Source organism: Neofelis nebulosa, chromosome 14, assembly GCF_028018385.1.
Source record: "Neofelis nebulosa isolate mNeoNeb1 chromosome 14, mNeoNeb1.pri, whole genome shotgun sequence".
Classification (NCBI taxonomy): domain Eukaryota; kingdom Metazoa; phylum Chordata; class Mammalia; order Carnivora; family Felidae; genus Neofelis; species Neofelis nebulosa.
Genome location: NC_080795.1, coordinates 28,393,201 through 28,416,767, shown reverse-complemented (window position 1 = coordinate 28,416,767; position 23,567 = coordinate 28,393,201). Strand labels below are relative to the sequence as shown.

General features: G+C 37.5%; 1 protein-coding gene across 1 annotated transcript in view; it reads right to left on the bottom strand.

Annotated features, from left to right (window-relative positions):
* STMN2 (stathmin 2) overlaps nt 1-23,567 on the bottom strand; it is a 46,915-nt gene that overhangs the window by 19,016 nt on the left and 4,332 nt on the right. The window contains exon 2 of the mRNA XM_058699914.1: nt 1,909-2,004. Coding sequence (XP_058555897.1) covers nt 1,909-2,004 — 96 coding nt within the window. The remainder of the gene's footprint in view (nt 1-1,908; nt 2,005-23,567) is intronic.

Below are 23,567 nucleotides of genomic sequence, written 5' to 3'. Positions count from 1 at the left end.
AGAAATTCAACAACGTCCATAGGGAGTTGAATAATGGTAGGCATACTTAGGAAAAAATAGCCTGAATTGATTTTAAGCTAAACTTTATTTTTCTCTTGAATAAACATGAACTTCACATGAAAATAAAGTGGTACAGATTTAGATTTATTTTTTGAAAATTACCATGGCTGGAGCATTTTTCAGGCTAAATGATGAAGAAAAAGGTTAACAAAGATTTATTGGAAATTTGAAATTCTCTAGGACGCAGTGCACGAACAATGTTGAATTACCTATTTAGCTTCTAAAACTCAACTTATACATAACTTCTGACTTTCTACTTCCCCCGGCTTCAATCCCTAAAGCTGCAGAAATTGTCATTGTCACTGTCTTTCCTGTCTTACTGGTGCACTTCGTGTAACCTCTGGTTTAGCACACTTAACCACACTGTGTTCTGCTTACTGATTATTTGTATATTGTACGTATGTCTCTTCTTCCAGGCTTTAAGTTCCTCCAAGGACAGGCCTGTTCTGTACTTATCTTTGGAGCCTCTGTGACAACACGTAGTGAGAATCTTAGAATAAACATGGCTGGATTACTGGTCACTGGTGTCCAGCAGAGTAAGAATCTCCCTGGTTTATTTGTTGGCTCAATGAACTTACACAAAGCAGACACTGGGCTTGCGTTCTAATGAAAGTTTTGGTTGGCAACTGAAACCTTTTCACATGAAGGACATCTCCTTATGAAATTGCTAATTGTTATGTTGATGATTGCATTTATGACATGTGTGCTGTGATAGAATAACTTTGGGAGGAAAAAGCCCGAGTCCTAGAACAGGCTGTAAAGGCACAGAAGGGGTTAACTGCTACAGATGCCTTCAGCTTATCTTCAGTGTATGTTTCCACATATGGAAAAGAAAAATGATCAGTCCACAGGTAGTAAAATATACCTCAGCTCCATCTGCTACACACATAACGGTATCAAACCATTTGATGAAATTGACTGAACTAAGTGAGGATGATATTGTTTGGTCGTGATAGCTACTATTTTTGAGTGCTTACCAGAGGTCAGGCTTGGCACCTAAGCATCTGACTTGAATTTGACCACTTAAGCCCTACAACAACTGCGGGAGGAAAATACTAGAGACAAGTAAACCTCAGAAAAATCAAAGTAACTTGCCTGCGGTCAGGCAGATAGTGGCAGAGCCAGGAGGAAAACCGCACTAAATAGAATGAATTTGGATAAATCAAACTGAAAATGTTGCACTACAAATGAAGTTCGTAGTCATGCCAATGCTTTAGGCTTTTCTTTTAAAATTCTCGTTATCTGGGGCCTTAGTCCTAGGTCACATTTATCATGGAAACTTGTCAGCTTGTGGACATGCATGCACAAAATACGCACACTTTATGAAGACAGTGATAAGGGGAAAACGGTGGTGGTTGTTGATTTTTACTCTTGAAATTTCCTTAGTATAAAGCATTTTCTTGCAAATTATGATCTGGCCTCACTAAAGCTCAGCATATTATATTATTTGCAAAGAAAAGCTTTGAACATGCTGTGGGTGTTGCTATGCTGCTAACAATCTAGTCATGTGTCTTAAGAGACATTAATGTGCTGGTGTTAGCATCAAATTCAAACTGTTTCAGGGGTGTCTGGCTGACTGAGTTAGTGCAGCGTGTGACCCTTGATCTCCAGGTTGTGAGTTTGAGCCCCATGTTGCGGGTAGAGTTTACTTAAAAAAAAAAAAAGCCCCTCAAGCTGTTTCAAGCAATAGGCAATCAATGAGACCTAATAGCTAGACACAACAAGTCAATAGTGAGATCTACAAAATATCGATATAATTATACCAGGAGCTGTGAGAGAGAAACAAAGGTATCTAAGCTTTTCCAAATGATCTTGTTAGCAGGAGCATTTCTGTTGCAGGGAACTCACCATCGTAGGTGTAGATGTTGATGTTGCGAGGTTCCGGGTAAAAGCAAGAGCAGATCAGTGACAGCATGGACAGTTCCTTCATTTTTTCCTTGTAGGCTACAACGAGAGGCTCAAGATTAGTGTCTTTCATTTCCTGAATTGCCTCTTAATGCTTCTTTTAACCCAAATAATATTACAGCCTCTTGCAGAATGAATATTGCCAGGGACCCCACTCTGCAAAAATAAAGACTGAAATGGGACTTTCAAGTGTGTATTCCTTATTCCAGAGGGCATAAATTACATGTTATGGTGGGTTAACTATAAAGTGAGAGAAAGGAAGTTAGAGAAAGAAAGGAAAGTAGAAGGAATTGAGATTCAGCAGGACAGGGAGGAGAGACAGAAAAGCCATGGAAGTAGCAAAAACAGACAAAGTTAGCAGAGAGATAGGTCTGTTCTAGCACAAATGTAGGCAGGTCTACTGTATATACAAGTATGACTCAGGAGGTGTCCTTTGCTGCTTCGGCCTCAGTGGCCACGTATTCAGCTGGGGATAGGCAGAGAACCCATCAGGAGGGTTATTAAGCAGATACATCCTCCAAGGACCCGTGTTGCTGCTTTCTCTTCATCCCCAAGTGCACTTTCTTGTAGCAACTTCTTTCCACACACACCATAAACCTAGATCTGAGATCTGATGAGGCTCCCCTTTCCTCTGTATAACCCAGCTTGGGCACCCACCTTGCCAAGCAGGTGCAGGAATTCAGCGAGTGATTCCCTTCCTCCTTCCCTCCCAGGATGAACCACAACCAGATGGGGATAAGGAGGTGGGGACTTCTCACTATTGTTGATTATCAATAAGTTAAGAAAATGAAAGAAAAATGAAGGTATACTGTGCACTAACTTGTGAAAATGTATAAACAAAGGGCGATGGTCTAACATGTTGAGTCTCATAAGGTAACGTTCACCTCGTGGGAGGGGCTTCTGATCATTACAGCAACCCAAGGGAGGGCGAGTACCTTGGGGAGATGGGAATTCCCAGAAGGTTAATTTGGGCATTATTGACAAGTACATCTTTTGTTGGCTAAGAGGAAAGAGATTCAACACCCAGATGCTTTAGAACTACAGAATGTTACATTAGAAGGGTCCAAAAGATCATTTAGTGAACTGTCCACCCACCCCATCAACAATTTTGCAAATAACACTGGCCCACAGAGGATAAAGTCATATGCGGCCTCCAGATAAAAATGCAGGAAATGAATCAATGTCAAGTTTGCCAAGATGCCTTTTTCGACCTCTCTTTTTGGGAGGAGATTCAATGTGCCAAGAGGGCTGCAAATATTCGCACATCTTTGAACCATATGCAAAGATCAAATATTGTCATACTGTGTATATGGTTCAACCTACCACATCCAGAGGGTCTCTTTAAGAGAATTTCCCTCCTTATTTAGCTGATTTCCTTTAAAATAAGCAACACAATTTGCCCTTTTCCATAACAGTCCTGACACCCACTCTGAGAGACTTTATCAGATGCCTTTGGAATTTTAGAAGGCAAAAACTATATTTCTTCATCTTTTTTGTCTATCTAGTTAATGAAATTATGTCACTTATGAAGGTCCAAGCAGTCTTTACATGGATGCTCAGTGTACCTCACAGTTTCTTTTGGATAGAAACATTTGATGATTTAATACATTCAATTCCATGAAGAATAAAACCCAAAACCAGCAAGTTTTTATAGGCTGTGCCTTTTTGTAAGATAAAGCAATATGGCATTGAGAGTAATTTGCAAAATTAAGCTCATATTAGGAGCATATGTTAAAGATACCAACTTTATTAGGGAGGGCCAACCCAAGAATAAAAATAAAATAAAAGATTTTCCTTCTCATAAAGTAGTAACTGATTAAAGCTATAGGAGAATAGGAATTCCCACTGAAAAAAAATACTCCTCAATTCTGTCTTCAGTTTCTTGTGAACAAAATTCAATAATTTTCAGTAAAGCCACTGCTCTGTTAAGCTTGATAATTTAATAAAGGCAGGGGATATAAAAGTTGTCAGGGGATAATACTTTAAAGCCCTATGTGTAATGTATGATAACCATGATTGATAAAAAGTTTTCTTCTTTCCTCTGCTACATGGTCTGGGGACAAAACCCCATTGACCTTTGTGGGTGATTACTTAAGAGACTCTTTACATAAGTTCTTTTATTTTGAGAGAGACAGAGAGAGTGAGCAGGGGAGGGACAGAGACAGAGGGAAAGAGAATCCCAAACAGGCTCTGTGCTGAGCCTGATGTGAGGCTCAATCTCATGAACCCAGAGATCATGACCTGAGCCAAAATCAAGAGTGGGATGCTTAACAGACTGAGCCACCCAGGCGCCCCTTTACATTGTATTTATTGCTGGTTTGGATTTATTCTTTACTCTACATGGCATGAACCTACCCAGTAGCAGCCATTGCATAGATTCTCACTCATATAGTTGCTCTGAATCCTAGGGAGCTGCTTAAAACCAGTTGCAGCCACAACCCAAACAACTCTTGACTGTTGCTCTGCAGTAAAGGCAGAAGTTTCCTCTTCACTGGGTGCAGTTTCCCAAACTTTCCCCCAGGTGGCATTTCCCTTCCTAATCCTCTCCTCTCATCTAAATTCTTGCCAAAATTTCAATCCCAATTCAGATCTTCCCTCCCAGCGTTTCCCTCGTTTGGGGGGGGCGGGGGTGCTACCCACATTGATCTCCTATTGCCTTTAGTTGGCTGTACTTGATTATATACCGTTTTATGTGATTCTATATTGTCTAGGGTCATTCATTACTACTTTTTGATGTGTAATTTTTGTTTATAGAACTATAGGTTCTTAAAGGGCAAATGCTACATTTTACTTATCTATGAAAAATTTCACAGCACAGGTCTGGATGGAACAGAAAGCAATTGTTTAAAAAAAAAGAAAGTTATTGTTTTTATTTTTTTAAAAATGTTTATTTATTTTTGAGAGACACAGTTATATTTTTTAACTAGAACGTCAGAATATCATGAATTTTAAACAAGTTACTTAAAAAAAATTTAAGCTCAAGCATCAGGTTTGAGTCCACTCTTAGGAATATTTTTTTGTGGGGAAGTTTGAGAGGCACGGAGATGAAAATGAGTGAGTTAGCTGGAAGTCCTGGTTGAAGCCATTAAAAATCTCTTCTTTCACTCTTAGAATTTGGCCATCGCAATGATCTTAGCAATAGGGAGCCATTGAACATTTTGAAAGGGAGGGTGACCTGATGAAAGCCTCTTACTAGATTTATCTAGGCATTTTATACAGGAAAGATCTGTTACCAAGGGATACACTTAAGACACAACTGAAAGAAGTTCAGCAGGAAAGGTGGCGTGGCTTAAGAAAACAGTAGGAAATGGCAACGGAAAAAGAAAGGGAAGATCCAAGAGACTTTAGGAAAGAAGAATGGACAGTAAATAATAACTGTATTTGGAACCAAGGGTAGGGGGAAGACAGCAAGAAATCCTTGTGGTTGGGTGGTCAGGGAAGCTTTCCAAGTGTCACTAAAACCGAGCCCAGTAAAATGAGTTGGCCTAGCAGAATATAGAGTGTGGGTTGAAATATATGTAATTTGGATAACCGTCTTTTACCAACAATGAAAAATCCCAAGCAAATGCGAAGGCTATTAGAAATGTGCTAATAACATTTCACTATTGATATTTCATACTTTAAATTGATAGGTCCGTTCATCAGTGTTTGGAACTCGGCATATATTAATTTTTCACTACATCCCAACACGAAGTAGAATTGTAAGCATGTTTGTAAGGATGTGGGAGGCAACAGGTAATTCCATATAATTTTTCTCATAGTTGGTCGCATTTGCTATTAACTATTAATGTGTGCAAGTTTGCTCATTTGTCTAGTGAATTCATTTAAAATGTAACCCATATGATGTATAACGGTTCTATTGCAATATCCATGTGGCCTAATGATTTTTGAACATTATTTTCCATTCTTCCAAATGGCTACAAGGAACTGTGAATAATGGTAACAGCTGCTGTTTATTGAGCACAAACAATATATCAGGCTCTGGGCTAAGATATTTGCATGAATTTTCTCATTCAATCATCTGAATAATGCTATGAGAAGGTATTATAATTAGACTAGACTTACAGATGAAAGAAAAAGATGCAGAGAAGTGGAGTAACTTGCCCAACATCCAACTGATCATAAAGCGTGGAGTTCAGTTTGAATGTAGGTCTGTCTGACTCTATGTGTCCTGCTTTTAATGCTCTTTACTTCCTCCAACAATTTGTTCAGACGCATTACACACACCTTGGCCATCTACAAATTGTGCTTAACAAGAAAATGATGTATATTACTACTACCCACTTTTAAAATAAAGAATCCAAGATCTTTTTCTCTTCCCATTTTTCTTTGGCATTTATTCTTTAACTCCCACGTGTGACTTATTGACTCCATGACTATAAATTCAGGATAGAGATTTACAGAAAGAAAATATAACTTTTTCTCACTTGTGTGTTTTGCTTGGATAGTAAATATTGGTGCAGAGATGGCTAGAAAACTCAGGAACAGTTTCTCAAAAGGATCTCTGAGTGTATATATTCTTATACGACTGAATATATCTTTAACATTCGTATCACAGCTAATGAGGCAAGTGGACCAAGTGGTAGTTACCTAGGTATTTTAAGGAAAAAGCTCCTTTGAATCAGTTATTGAATATTTTTTTAAATATAATTTATTGTCAAGTAAGCTAACATACAGTGTATATAGTGTGCTCTTGGCTTTGGGAGTAGATTCCCATGATTCAGTTATTGAATATTTTAAGAGTGATTTATTTTGGCAGACGACTACCAAGTTTTCTCTATTTTTTTCTTTTTCCTTTGTGTATGTGTGTATGTGAATCTGAAGAGTATTTTTTCCTTTGAGGAACAAAAAGCATCAAGGAGAACAATATGATCAATACTAGAGATTTCATGGTCAGATTAGATCTTGGATTAGATTAGATTAAAGCAGCAGAGAGGTTATATTTATTTAGTAAAATATGAAATAGACAAACACACATATATAATTATTTCCCTACTCTTTTAAATATATAGTCTTTACATAGATCAGAATCAGTAATCTTCCAGCTCTGTTTCTGGTACCTTTCTTTTCCAGGTCATAAATTAAACTCTTCATCCTCCTTTTAACTTGATTTTGACCATATCGTGTGTGTGTGTGTGTGTGTGTGCGTGTGTGTGTGTGTGTGTGTGTGTGTGTATTGCATTTGGTAGTTCGATTGCTTTGGGATCCTAGAGACTGAGGTCAGATTATTTTTTAAAAGTCAAATCTGTCATCCCATTTAGAAATACTTTTGGGAACTCTACCACTGTGATTTGCTTCTTGAAAGATGAAACAGACTAAAAGGATTTTATTTAAAACACTTGTATAGTACATTAGCTTGAATTTGGACCTTAAAAAAAGGTTGATGAATATGGTTGATGAAAATGTAATTTAAGATTCAACATTTAAATGAAAAAATAAATCTTACATTTTTGAAGATCTATTTTAACATCCCAGAAGATCACTGATATGAGTTAATGTTCTAGATATTTCTGCTATGATGATGTAATGCTAATTGGCTTAGTACAGAACTGGATTCAGTCTATATTTATTCTACCCACCTCTCCCCCACCCCCCAAATTATGGCTTCCTAAGATATAATGACCAAGGAGGGTTTGAAAGATTAATGTTTGATCAGCTGATACAGCATACTTTTTCTGCAGGAATAGGTATCAAATCAAATTAGGGGACATTTAAGGTCAAAGCTGTACAACCCATCACTGGGCTGTACAGAAACATAGGAGGTTCTTAAATTTCAATTCAGTCGATTCTTGGCAAAACAATTGTGACAAGGAAAAGAAATTGGATGACATGAATCAGTCCTTGTGATCAAGACTGTAATAAGAGCAGTAAATTGTACCAGTCTGAGACCTTACCTTACCCTCATTCCAGTTACAGCTCTGGCTGAGTTTAATAAGAATCCTACTTATCGTGCAGGGTTTGGTCCTTTTTTTTCTCTCTCTCTAATGAAAGAAATTCTTATAGTCCTACATGGAGATAAAACTACACTGGTTTATAGGAGTAATGAAAGCACTTTATTCTGTTTATATTTCAAGACTTTCTTACCAAGCTAATTTTGAGTACTAAAGGACATATTTTTTAAGCCCTCAACATGGCCAGGTTATATGAATAAGCTTAAAATGATAGCTCGATTGATTGGCACTTAAATGACAGAAAGCCATCTCAGACACTCAGGAGAGTTGGTCCATCTGGCTAAGTACAGTTCTCACATAGGAATGACTCTTCCCTGCCCTGTAGTCTCCTGAGCCGGATGCAGCTGTCATTTGAGGCTGCCATGACCTGAATTGTGTCTCCATAATTGCTTAATGTGGCACCTAAGTAGTTTAAATCACTCCCCATTACTTCTTAATATTTTTGGTGGAAGACTAGAAAAACATTTTCATTCATTTCTAATTCAGCAAAGATCACAGTGCCTACGCAGACTAATTATTGCATTTGTGGGCTCAATTTCTAGAATAAAAAATGTTTTGGTTATCAATGATAAGGATGTTGGCTTCCTTCTTCACTTTGTTGTAATGTGTGACCTTTCTCCAGAAAAAGAAGTTCTTGCTTCTATTTCATATGGATTTAGAATGAAGTCCATGACTTGTGTCTTTGCATTGAATAAAGTGGTACAAAACTACAAATAAAGTAAATTACTTATGTTCTCAGTGAAAGCAAGAACTTTCAGAAATGGAAAAATGCAAATCTGTTATCACAACTGCAAAAAATAAAACCTGTCATATAAGATTCAGATGACTTTACCTCTGTTAATGGGCCAGTTGGCTTTCCCCTTGAATGGACCAGTGGTTTACATAACTGAGGACACAGAAAATGAATTCAAAGGAAATCCTATATATCAGTCACAAGACGGGGTTGTTCATCTTCATATATTGGAATACATTAATTTATATAAAACACTGTATGAAAACACAGTAGGATTAAGCAGAGACTCAACAGCAATTTGTGTGACAAGCCCTATAAATTAATCTTGATTTAATTCTTCTCTCAGTCTGAAAACTTGCTAAAAGATGAAAGCGTATTTCTTGAAGAGTTTCTATGTAAACTTGTACTTTCTTGGAATAGTGTGAAGTTTCTCTGCATTTGAAAAGCTCCCTATTGCTGTTTTATTTCTGAGTATGTCTTACAAAATACATAGTACTTAGAATAGTTACCAGCATCAACTGAGAATAAAAGTTATTTTAGCTTGGTGTTATTGCCACATAATATTTCTTAAGGTTTCGCTGGATAGAATCCTTATCTGGATAGTATACAATCTATACTTCATACTAGTATTCCTAAATGTTTCGTAGGAAATGAATGGCACATAAATAACTAACAGAAAGTAACCATTTCAGGCAAAGTCCACAAAAATCTCATGTAGGAAGAGCAGTCGTTTTGCTTGCTTCCAAAAATGTAATGAGAATTCCAGGGTCTCATTTAATGAAATTTTGTAAAATGCACAGTATGTGCATCAGGTTTAGAACTACCTGATATTAAAAAAATTATTATAGTGATATTATTCTTGGGTGCCTCTGGGAATTTGTGAGAGTAACAGAGCCTTTGAGATGAAAACGAAGCATCTTAATGTTACAGTTTCCACAGCCTGATGATCTTCAGTACCCGTTTTCAAGGCAGCCAAATAGCATGGAAGAAACCGTTCAGGTTAATCTAGCTGTGTGATGAAAATGGATTTTTCGTTTTGGAAATTAAATGCTACTTCCTCAAGCTCTGCCATGTAAAGACTCACTTTCTGAAATAGGATTCATCAGATTGTATACTAGAACTTGAATTAGTAATAATTTTCTGCAGGGCACGTAAAGCAACATACAAAGCAAGTACATAGGTGTCTGACGCCTCTGCAATGAACAGTCAGTTTGTGTCACCACTGCTACAAACAGGATTAAAATGTAAAAGACAACTTAGTCTAATGCAATTGGAGTCACCAGCCACAGAATTTTAGAACTGGAAGGAAGCCTTGAAATCATCGAAATCATCTAATCACTTTTGTTTGTTTTTGAGGGAGGGAGGGAGGGGGAGAGAGAGAGAGAGAGAGAGAGAGAGAGAGAGAGAGAGAGAACATAACTGAAGGGCAGAGAAAGAGGGAGAGAGAATTCCAAGCAGGCTCCATGTCAGTACAGAGCCTGATGCAGGGATTGATCTCACAACTGTTAAGCTCATGGCCTGAGCAAATATCAAGAGTTGGATGCTTAACTGACTGAGCCACCACGTGCTCCTAAATCATTTAATGTTTTTCTCATTTTATAGGTGAAGAAACCAGATCTAATAACCTTTATTTCTTTGAAGGTCCCCTGTGGGGGTGAGAGATGGTGGGGCAATGTTGGTGGCAGGGACAGAATGGAAAACAGAGGTGGGAAAGGGGTGTCATAAATGGAAGTGATGGTAGACTTTACAAAAAAATAAGTGTCTTTCTTTAAAAAGCATTTATTTTGCATTGTGGCAGTTCCTAGTTCTCCCCTCTAACCCTTGCCCCTCACCCCAGACTTGGGAAATCTTTAATCCCCTCTTTCAGAGCACTTGGGAACAGCCCTTCAAAGATGGCCACACAATTTAGCTTCTCTTGGGAAGCAAATTTCACTTCATGTGAAGACGACAGCCTCAGGTACGGACACAAAGTTCTTGGGATGTATGGTACTTGTCGCAATAGGTGTACTGTTATTACTTCTGGAGTTCCTTCCAGTTACAAAATTGTCAGGAACAATGGATTGTCCTTTTACTCTAAAAAATTATGAAATGGATTGAGACTCTTTCAAGTGAAACTATGATCTTGTGTAGTGACACAAGTCTGAACTAATCCCATGTGAGAGCTAGGAAAATAAGCACTGACATGGTGACTGCATCACAGGGCCTTTATGATCTTAGAACTTCAGGTTTTTTAAGACCTTGAGCAAGTCCTTTAAGCAATTTGGACCTTTTCCGCATCTACAATTAATAGCTCCAAGCTCTGGAATTTTTGGATTCTACGAATTTAGCAAATTTTGTCTTTAAATAGAGTAACTTTCTCATTACATACAGATTCATCTTTTTTTTTTTTTTGCATTTTCTGCAGTAAGCATTTTCTGTACTGATGTTTTTTAAACAGATTATTTTAAGGTATTACATTTTAAAGAAAAGGAAAACTTACTCTTGATATTTCTACTTTGCAAAATTTTTCAAATTTTGGCATTTCATAATAAACATTTATATTACATAAAATAGTATAACATAGAACATGCTTCATAAAGCAATTCATGTTTTAAGTTTCAAACAGTCAAACCATTAGGGAAAATTTCACTTTTCCACATACTACATGTAAGATTTAGTTTGGCTTTCAATATGTATAACATTAGCCAGAATAAATGGCGCACACAAGGTAAACTTTTTGGATACCAGCTAGAACTCCTTTTGAATTCGTAACACTCATCTTAAGATGTGAAGAAGATTACATGTTGCTATACTGATTGAATGAGATTGGAATAACTTATGCATTGTATTTATTTATGGCAGAAAATACCACATGATTTGGTGATAAATACTAAAAAACTGAAGGTGAAAAGGGAATCAAGTGTTTGGTCTGTATAGACAAATGTGGATTGGATTTTGGCATAAGTTGCTGATGTTATTTTGAAAATCACAGCATGGTCATACATAATATGCAAAGGCATCATGTTGATTTTATTCGATGGTTTATTTTCTATAGACTTATTCTGCCTGAACATTATTCATAAAAGAGTAGACTTGTGGTTGGGATTGTTGCTCACATCTTCAAAACACTTGCCAAGTAATAATACAGCAGGACAGATCTGTGTCCTAGGATGTGGTGCCAATTCAGAACTGTCTACAACAGTTGTGACTCATGCAATTCCGTAAGGCTGGGTTTGTACCTTCCTAAAAACAGAAGTGAATCAAGCATAATGGTTTCCATCTCTACGGCCTTTGAGTTTCTTCTTTCAAAGACAATCATTCTCCTGTCTTGTTTCACACAGGTTGGCCCTTATTTGCCTATTTGTTTGCTGCTAATTATTTCTTACCAACTATATTTAAATTTTTTTGAGGATGAGGGAAGGTGTCTCATTTAATGTTTTCTGTATTCCACCTCCCCCCCCCCCACCATGTAGGAGTACATACAGCTGTTAGAAGGTGGGCTGTAAACACTTATCATTTAACGTTTTCTGTATTTCCCCCCACATGTAGGAGTACGTATAGCTGTTAGAAGGTGGGCTGTAAACACTTATCATTTAACATTTTCTGTATTTCCCCCCACATGTAGGAGTACGTATAGCTGTTAGAAGGTGGGCTGTAAACACTTGTCATTTAATGTTTTCTGTATTTCCCCCCACATGTAGGAGTACGTATAACTGTTAGAAGATGGGCTGTAAACACTTATCCATGGGTTGCTGAACAGGATGGGGCTGTTCATCAGCTGCAAAAGATACTTGAATCAGTCAGTGGCCCAGCTGGTTTTCCCATTGAAACCAGGTACAGAGTGGGAGTTAAGAGCCCAGATGTCAGAGCCACATTGAGCTCAACTGTTCTCCCCACTAAATTCATTAGCTTCATTTTCTGCTACAGACTGGTGTTTCTGCGTACTTGAAGTTGGTTGCTTCTCTCCCTACAGCCCTAGCTATAGCTATGTGGATAGTTTCAAAATGGCACTAGTGAGAGGTACAACCATAACTGTGTAGTTTCCTGGCAGAATTTAAGAAAGCTCCACCAGCTTTATCCTTCACAATAGCAGGTAATCAACTCTCTCTATTCAAGGAGAAAAAGAGGTCAATGTTTCCTCTACATTTATATGCTGTGTTGCTTCCCCCCCACCTCCCCCATGGGAAGAATATGAATAGGAGCCGAAGACTTATGCTCTAGCTCAGGATCTTTTCAACCTTAGACAATTTATTGAACCTGAACAGAAGTTTATTTATCCACAAAATGGAGACAGGATATTTTTGTGAGGATTGAATTAGGTATGTGTTAAGAAACTGAAATGCTGTACTGATATGATATTGTTAGTGAAGATGAGTCTTCTGCAAATTAATCTTTATTCTTTGAGTGACCTTTTGAAGCTTTACTGGGCTTGGCTATAGGGAGATGTTGTGGATCCTTATTTGGTACAATTCTGCCAGCTTCTCTTAGTTCATTCTTATGTCATCGAGTCAACGAACACAGAGGTCCTACGATGTCCAGGAGAGACACAGTGGTTAACCAGGTGAACTCTGGGATTGGACTGATTTGTCTTAAATCCTGACCCACCACCTATTGGCTGTGTGTGACTTTTTCTCTCTCCCTTTCTCACCTGTGGAAATGGGAATGATAATACCCTTTGTAAAGTGTTCGGCATAGTCACAGAACCTGACAAAGTATTCAACGCATGTTAGACAACAGTAGTATTATTATTGTCAGCCACAGAGGTGATTACAGGGGAGACAAAGTGAGTGAAACATAACTGTGTACTAAAAAACAGCCCTCAATATAGTTCGACCTAAGACAAAGAAGTGTCTGCAGCAAAACAAAGTAAGAACAGCTCATGATGAGGAAGCCAGAGTGCAGTGAAGTGAGCGCTAGATTTGAAACCTAGATCTGCCCTGAATGTTTGCACTACAGAGCAAGTCACTTAACTTCCTTGGCTTCTGCTTTCCTTCCTTGTCAGGTGGGGATAATGAAACCTGCTTGAGGGTTGCCATAAAAATTGAGGAAAAAGAGCACAGGGAGGACATGTGACGCGTGGGTGGCTCATGCATGGTAAGGGAACAATAAATGACAAGGTAGATGATAGCAGAAGGTGCTATTTGGTGATAAATGGCCATATACTAGGAGATAGGAAATCTGTTCGAAGAGTTCACAGGAAGGAAAGATCAAGAAAAGCTGGACTGGAGGTTGACTTGAGAAACCTACTGTTACTTGTTTCAAGGAGTACAAATCCTTTCCCAGAAGCAATTCTGAGAAATCCTACTTGACTTCTTAGCTGACTACTCTATATATTACATATTCCCCACTCACTTCTAAAATTTATCAGAAGTGATAAAACATGCAGTTTTCTGGATAGAAAAACTTCAGGGTTATTCGTTATTTGTTGTTTATTTTTCATGAGCGACATCTTCCCTTTGTATTTAGATGGGTGAGCTTTCATTTGGCCAGGCAGGCAGGGCACAAAGTCCAGTGTTCTCCTCAAGTTACACTTTTCTGCATTTCTTCTCTAGGATATGTTGTAACATATACTGCAATTTGTGACCAATACAGACTGCAACTGGGAATACCATTTTAAGGTTTCATTTTAAGAAAAATTTCAAAATTTGAAATCTTATGCTTTCAAAGCTCCCTAATTCAGTATTTCTTCCACTTGGAAAAAAATTTCATCCTAAATATTGAGTTTTGTTTTCTTTTATTTGTTCTACTACAAAACTTTTTTCTTTTTTTCCAAGCCAAGCCAAGTTTTTGGTTGATAGGAGAGACGCAGTTCTTTTCTCTCCACCTTGTGTTTTGGCTAGGTATTTCAGAACCTAGCTAGAATTTTTTTTTTCTTTTTAAATGAAGAAATGCCTCCATTTTCTTTAAAACTGAACTTTCCTACCCTGTGCAATGAACTTGTACATTGTATTATGAGCTTGTAAGGACTTATGTTATTTTAATGCTTTCAGGTAAAGCTCCTCCTTTGTCATTATTCTATGTTTGTGAGAAAGTATGGAGAAATGGAGATTGCTATAATCAACAGAATCTAGTTTGAAGAAGACCTATGTAGCACTTATAAATGTAAGCACATATTTCTACCATATTCTCAGTTATGTCGTAAATACAGTTGCAAGTTTATATACCACACATTTATATTAAGTTTTAGAGATAAAATATTTAAAATGATCTTTTAGATTGGTAGTCAATTATTAACTAAGCCTTTGTAAAGTCAGAAACCCAACGAATGTTAATTTGATTTCTTAGTTTCTTTATTCTAGTCATTACATTCTGCTAACATCCTCTACATTTATAATGACTGGTACCTGAAACACTACTGACTGAAAAGGTGTTACTGTCATGAATGATTGAAGAATAATATGAAACTCTACGTATTCATAGCCTTGTACCACCACAGTCATCTAAGGAATACTATGTTCATATTGTTTGGCTCTAGTGTCTTTGTTGTACTTATCTACTAATGGAAGGAGAAGAGGGAGACTAAATTGATCCAGAGAGAAAAGCTCCTGGAGTTATCTCTGAAAGAAAAGGTCTAATTGGAAGAAGGGTGTTGGAAATGGCAGTAGTAGGTCAGGAGAGTGCCAGGTAGGGAGAAGACTAGAGAATCTGGTGTGAAGGATTTTGCAACAGCTCAGTGATGGGGAGTGATGGGGTTCAGATGAAATTGATGGTTTAATAAGAATGTAAGGACAAGAGACTCTGTGTGTCTGGTGTGTGTGTGTGTTATGTCATATAATCCCCCGCTTTCCTGCCCTTTAAGAGACCTCAGTGTAGACTTTTACATCTTAATGTTTCTGGAATCAGTTTTTATTTCTATGGAATGTGACATCTTATGTAGATGAACCTTACTGGGCAGGCAAGAAGGGTCAATTTTTTTGATATTTTGTATGTATTTGAAGTAGGATGAGATATGAAATAGGACAGTGAAACATAAAATGAGAAATAAATGCAAGAGAAGTGTACTTTTAATTCTGGCATATTCCCCAGAACGGATTTGCTTTGACGATATACTATACTGGCAGCTGCATCATAAATATATCAGCTCTCCCTCTGTCACAAAGAATTACTGAGTAGTGATCATTTCTTAAATTCCAAGTAATTTCTAGTAGATTTGTTACTACATGTGGAAATTTACAAAGTCCAAGAATTTAGATGTTTACTTTAAATGATTGTTTTTATTTAATATTTCCATCATCTGTTCAGGGAGTCTTGGATGGAGATTAATTTTTTTTATTAAAAGTGCTTGATATTCAATTGATGAGTTAATCCTCACAACGACCATGTGATTTAAGTGGTATTATTTTCCCCATTCATAACTGAGAAAACTGTGGTATAGAAATGATAATTTGCACAAGGAGTATCTGATAATGACGAGTGGGGCAGGGTTCAAAACTATGTCCATCTAATACGCAATCCACTTCTAATCTGCCAGAATGCACTCTTACACATAACAGCAACATTCTTGACCTAAGCTTTTTTTGGGGCGGGGGGGGGGGGCGGTGAAGGGGGAATTTATATTACTGTTTTAAATTTTCATAGCATTTTGCACTCTTTTAAGTTCCACGACAAGTTGCTTTTTCCTATTACACAGAGCTTTTCCTTTTTGTTTTTAACTTTTGGAGGCAGCTTTAAACCAAGCTTTCAGCACACCTGAACATTTGGGCTTGGGTTGCTTTGTCTAAGGTGGGCCTGCTTGTATAGTTGCTCAAGAGGGAAGACTTAGACTCAGAGGGTAGAGAAGGTCAAGGTGGTGCTGGCAAGGGGCAATCATGGAACCAGCAGAAAAATCTGTACTAAGTGTTACCTTTTCCTTGTCAACCCTCTCACATTTTCTATTTCTCTTTGCAGGGGCACCCCTGCTTTGCCCAGCAGCCCTCTTAGCTTGAGGGTACCATCTTGGGTCACTACTTACCACCGTTCTCTTGGGTTGGGGACTGTAATAAATTAAACTTCAGGTGACTTAGTTGTTGCTTCTCAGCCAATGCTCACTTAAGAATTCTAAAGAAGAATCTTGGATGGAAACCTAAGCACAAACCCCTCAAAATATCCGATACTGCTGTCCAAGCAAATCACTCAACATTTTATTTCAATTTATTATTTAGAAAGTATTTTTCAAAAAACAAAAGGCTCAGTTTCGTCAATCCTCGTTTCCTCGTTACTCATTCTAAATGTGCATTGGTATCTTGACGAGTAAAATATCCACTCATTCTATTTAATGACAAAAAAAAAATGCAATGGGTTATATTTACAGTGTACTTGACAGGTATTAATCACTTTCACGTTTGCTTCCTTGGTTCTGAAAAGGACCCTCTGAAACAGACAAGGCAGTATGTTGCCACTTTACAGATGCTGCAGTAGAGGCAGAGAGAGAAAAAGTGACCTGACCAAAGTTGGTTAGCTGAGAGAGTAAAGACTAGAGCTCAGGGCATCAGGATCCTGCTCCAGGCCTCTTCCTGCAATGCAGCACCAGCAGCATGTGGAGACGGGTGGAGCTGTTGGGGCTTAAGTCCTCTATTCTTTTGAGTCCACTGTGCTGAGCTGGTCAGAGGAGGGAGCTCACACCAGAGGGCCATGCTTCTTCCCCCACTGCTCCAGGTACCTCACTGGTCACTGACATTAGGTTTAATCCAAGTGTGGTTCTGGACCAGAAGCATCAGCACCACCCGGAAGCTTGTTAGAAATGCAAATTAAGGGGCGCCTGGGTGGCGCAGTGCAGTCGGTTAAGCGTCCGACTTCAGCCAGGTCACGATCTCGCAGTCCGTGAGTTCAAGCCCCGCGTCAGGCTCTGGGCTGATGGCTCAGAGCCTGGAGCCTGCTTCCGATTCTGTGTCTCCCTCTCTCTCTCTGCCCCTCCCCCGTTCATGCTCTGTCTCTCTCTGTCCCAAAAATAAAAATAAAAAACGTTGAAAAAAAAATTAAAAAAAAAAAGAAATGCAAATTAAGGAGACCCACCTCAGACCCACAGAATCAGAACTTCTGGGGGTGGGATCTAAAGTTCCCAAGTGCTGCTGATGCTCAGTAAAATTTGAGGAGCGTTTTAACTAAGGGGTTTCCTGGCTGGTCTGGTTGATAGAGGAGATTAGTTAAATATTTTAATTTTGTCCTTTGGGTAGATCACAGTACTTCCTAACTGATGTTCTTTGTGTATAATTATGTACTGTCTTGTAATAATTGTAGGGCAGTATAACAAAATTATTAAAGTGGTGGAGACTTCCAGGGGCAGCTGGGTGGCTCAGTAGGTTGAGCGTTGGGACTCTTGATTTCAGCTCAGGTCTTGAGCTCATGGCTCAAGAGTTCGAGCCCCACATTGGGCTCTGAGCTGACAGTGGAGCCTGCTTGGGATTCTTTCTCTCTCTCTCTCTGTTGCCTCCTCTGCTTATACTCGCACTCTCTCTCTCTCTCTCAAAGTAAATAAACTTAAAAGTGGTGGAGGCTTCCAGTGATGGTTTAAGTTACTACTATTGGTATTCAACTTTTTTGTAAGTACAGAATCTTGTCTTCTTCAAAAGACTAAATTCCCCAAGCATGAGAATCATGTTCATTTCTATTCTCACAATACTTGGCATAGGCTTCAGAGAATTGGTGCTTGAATCTATTTTACTTTCGTAAATCTTGCCATTAACTATTAACGACATTGGACTAAAGACAAATATGTTTAGTGTGTGACTTCCCTCACATATGCATCTTTGATTACAGGACATATTTGATTATAGGGCTTACAGGACTAAGTGCTAAACTTTATTAGTTTTATTTTTTATCAAAAAATCATTATAATAATATATTATATATAATATGTAATATATATCACACATATTAAATTATATGATATATATTACACATAATATATGTTACATATTACACCATTATAATCATATATATACACATTTTACATATATATAATAATATATATATACATTTATATTTTATATATAAAATGTATATGTATATGGCCTGAAGCTTACACATATGAACTAGACCTGGTAAATTCTTTTGAGCTTAAATTTATTCATTTTAAACAGAGCAACATGTATACTATTCCCATTTCATAGGGACTATATGAAGATTAAAAAGGATACAGCAAGTAAATATTTTCTAAGAACTACAAGGTCCAACATAGATCATGCTATCTAACTTTTCTTTTGAACACTTTACATTTTCAATCTTCTGTGTTTGTCTGCTCTTTTGTTGTTGTTGTTGTTTTAATATAAAAGGAAAAAGTGAATCTGAAGTAGAATGAGGATTTTCAAGTGACAGGAGTCTTGGATCATGTAATCTGTGCATCAAAAGACTAGAATTGACTCATAATTTTTCACGTGTTTGAATGAGGATAATGAGAAGGATGCTAACTGGCACTTCTCAGATAAAGCTGCCAAGGTTTAAATAACACAGTAGATATTGGTATTGGGAATAAAAAAGAACTTTGCAGTCATAAAGACAACATGTCTGGAAGCAGAGTTCCCAAGAAGGCTTCAGAAACTCTAGGGTCAGCTCAACTGCCTGACTAGCTTAGCGCCCCTCCCTGTGAGAGTCTGGAAGTGACTCTAGCAAGTAGAGTCACTAGCAAGTAACGTTTTGATAAAATTTTCGGGTCTCAGTGTTGCAACAGTCAATATCTTGTAAGTTGAGCTTTGTCATGTGCATTAGGCTTCTATCTACTAGGAAGCCTGAACTAGAAGATTATCATTAGGTTTACTGTGAGTGGTTTTGCTGAATGGAAATCAAACTGTGGCTGCAGTTTATAGGAAAAAAAAAATCCCTAAAGAGGGAGTAGAGTGCTAATAAAAATTTAAAGTTTAAAATGCTCTCTTGTGTGAGTATTTGTGGAACTAGGTTTAGATAAATTTCATCCATGTCTTTTTATCCTGATATAAAGACTTACCACTGAAAAACTGAAAGACTAACAGATTCATATTCTGATGATCTATTGTTTTTTTTATTCTGATGATCTATTGTTTGTAATTACATAATTACTTGTGCTGTGGATGATGTACAAACTCTGACATCGAAAGTACAATTATTCTAAAAGAATAACTGTTAAATAAGCACTTTTACAGGCATTGCTTTATGATTTTGGTGAAAAAAATCAGTCCCAGACAATATTATTTTAAGGTACTACACAGAAATTATCTACTTCTGGTCAAACTTTTTGAATTTTGTAATTTTTCCAAATATTAAATATTTTAATCTGGAGGCCAACAAAATTGCAAGTGTGAAAAATCTTTAAAAAATTTTTTTAAAAAAAATGTTTATTTTTGAGACAGAGAGAGACAGAGCATGAGTGGGGGAGGGGTAGAGCGATTGGGAGACACAGAATCCAAAGCAGGCTCCAGGCTCTGAGCTGTCAGCGCAGAGCCTGACGCGGGGCTAGAGCCCATGAGCTGTGATGTGAGATCATGACCTGAGCTGAAGTCAGATGCCCAACTGACTGAGCTACCCAGGGGCCCAGCAAGTGAGAAAATTTCTTAAAATTTTTGTTATGGTTTTATAGTCTAAGGTATGGCTGCTTCTCTTAAGTACAATTCCTAGAGAAGCTATATTTCCAGATGACTAGCAAAATGATTGCTGAAATGCATTAATTAACCTTTATATTCACATAAAAGTGTTTTGTGAGAACAAATGTACACAAAATGTTATCTTTAATCATGGTTAATAAAAATGGGTTATATAAACACAGGTTTTACTACTGCAAATGTCTCCTTGACAAATGACAGGACCTGATTCCTTTATTAAAAGATAATTAGCAATGTTTCACAAGGGGTTCAGAGTCTTCCTCCTGCTTGCTTGCTTTTGACGTAATAAGATGAAGAGTCTTGAAGAACATCTAATGATTATAGTAACTGTGGATGCCTGGGTTGTATATCTCCTTTAGTTCTAGATTTATTTCATAAAACAAAATATTGAAGTTAAATATCTGGTGTTTATGGAAGGAGGTAAGGGCCCATTTTAAAATGCGATAGCCATGATGATATTGATTACATTAAGTCAAGATTTTTGTTTGTTTGTTTCCCCCCCAGACCTGGTCATCCTGGTGTGTCCACACCCAAAGTCCCTGCTGATTTCTTAGCTGAGCCTTCAGACAGCCATGTGTTCCATACATTATACCCCCTCAGAGCTTTTTTTCCCTCAAAGCCTAAGTCATGGCAATTATTCTTAATGAATCCCGGGTCAGGTCTTAAAGGTAATCATCAGGTTGAGTGTATTTCCTCTTCAAAGTGTGTCTGTGCTAGCAAAGGATAATCTCAGGATTGTTAGACAAAATGGAGGTTTCACAGGTTTGACCTCCATGGTGGGAACACTTCTGCCACAGAGCATATAAGAGTGGCTAGTACTGGTTAAAAGGACAGATTCTGGGACCAGATGGCCCAGGCTCAAATTCTGTATCTAACTGTGTGACCTTGGGTGAAAATCACTTTATCTGTCTGTGCCTCGGTTTCCTCATCTGTGAAAGTACCTACTTTTTAGGATTATTGGATGATTAACATCACTAATATGTGCAAAGTGCTTAGTTCCTAGCCTGTTATATATGCTACATAAGGGTCAAATCAATAAATAAAAGTCATTTCTCATAGACACTCTATAAGGTTTAGGTCTACGCCAGAAAAATGAATCTTGAAAGAAAACAATGGCAGAGAAAAACCTGTCAATGAACAGCAGCAACAACAACAACAACAACAACAACAACAACAAAGGAAGGGATAACCTTGAGGCTTAATCCGACTTTGTGTTGACTAACAGTATATCCTACCAACTTTGTGGCCAGTTCTATTTGGGACTATGCTTTTAGTGCCCTATTTGGGAAATGTTGTATTTCTAATTGGAGATATTTTATGTAGTATAATTTTTCAGGTTGCATTTCCAGAAATGTGGTAATGTTTGCATGGTCAGCCACCCACTGCATGGGAGGACTGACATATGGTATTTTTGATAGTATTCTTCAAAGACCATTTTTTTTCCTCTGGGTTGACTTTCTTGAATAGTATCTAATAATGGAAGCCCTTTATTGGCTTAAGTAAGGAGAAAACACATGTGTAATCTGTTTCCAATTATGCACCCACACTCACTAAATTATTAATAATTTTCTCATGTGCTATCCAGAAAGAAATTCAATTGGGTAAGTAATAAGTATGGGATATGTTGAAAAGCAATTTTAGTACTGTTCCATCTTCTGTTTTAATTTCTACAATATGTGGAGTATTTGTAGCAAATTAGCTATATGGCAAACGGGTTACAGACTTTTAGATTATCCCATAACTAAAAGGTTGTGTGTTGAACTTCTTGTTCTGCACATTGTTTTGCCAATAATAGTAAGCTAGCAATATTGATTTATCATCTTCCCAACTGTGCCACAAGCCATATTCATTTTGTGTTAGATACACACACAGAGCCAAATTCTCATTTTCCACCTTTCTCTTGAAGGTCTTCTGCTGAGTGCTACAATATGAATATATTTTTAAAAATCCAATTAAGAGAAGGTGATGACAGAGAACACATAACTCCCAGAGGTATACAATCCCTAAAAGAATGAGTTTGGAAACGAAATATTTTGTAAGGATTGCCATGCATTTGAAAATATTAAGACCTAATATCAAAGCTTATTGTGGGAGGAACATGTATATCACAGTTCTCTACTTCTAAATCTGATATGTTTGGTGGTTAGAATCAGCATCATCTGGTAGTTTGTTAGGAATGCAGAATGTCTGGCCTCAGTGAGACCTTCTGGATCAGAATTTGCATTTTAATGCAAATCACAGGTAATTCATATGCAGATTAAAATTAGCAGAACACAGTAATATGAAACTATTAAATATTTTACAGATGGATTATAGTTTCATGAAACATAAGAGAAAAAAAAATCCCTGCCAATGCAAACATGAAAAAAAATCCACTTTTGATGATCCTAAAAATTAGTTTATGCTTGTTTTTGGTACCTCTCCTCAGATATCACTTTGTGTCTACCTTTTAACTGCTAGCCTGCAGGCTCCCTGAAGGTGGACATTGACATTCAGGTGTGTCCACAACATCTGGAGCGCATTTTAAACAAATGAATAAGTAAATAATGTTTTTGTTTAATTTATTCCTTTATTCAAACATTAAAACATTCTCTTCTTAAATAATTTTGCTATTACCACTGACTATTTTCTACCATTCATCCACTACAAACTCCCAAAAGTAACATAAGTGATGTAACAGCAAGGTAATGAAACTAGAAAGTAAAATCGTAACAGAATAACTAACCAGGGTCTACACCTACTTCCAAGTAAGTCTCCTTGAAAAGGTGAACAAACTCTTTTCATCCACTAGGGTAAAGTATGCCATTAATTTATTGAACAAGCAACTGAATGTTCCAGATTAAAAAAAAAAAGATTTTATTAAATAGCATTTGAAACTGGGTTAAAAAAAATCAGGGGTGCCTGGGTGGCTCAGTTGGTAAGGCATCCGACTTCTGCTCAGGTCATGATCTCACCATTTGTGAGTTCACATCCTGTGTCAGGCTCCGTGCTGACAGCTCAGAGCCAGGAGTCTCCTTAGGTATTGTGTCTCCCTCTCTCTCTGCCCCTCCCCTGCTTGTCCGGTGCCTCTGTCTCTCTCAAAAATAAACACTAAAAAAAAAAAAAAAAAAAAAAATCAATCATCTATTTCTTAAGAGAACTTGATTGCCCTCTAGTGGGGTGAAAGGTAATGTGGACTCCAAGGTTTTCCAATTGAGAGAAGTAGGAAAGAGAACTAGCCTCAGTTCTCTGATTTGGTCTTTTCTTCTTGTTTGACAGATGTCTTGCATTTTCATATAAGGTCACAGACCCTGAGACAACAGAATAGTGTGTATTTTCCCAAGAACCAATAGGAAATTGATGTGAGCTGGAATTAGGTATCAGCAGCTTGGGAGCAGCCACACCCAAAGC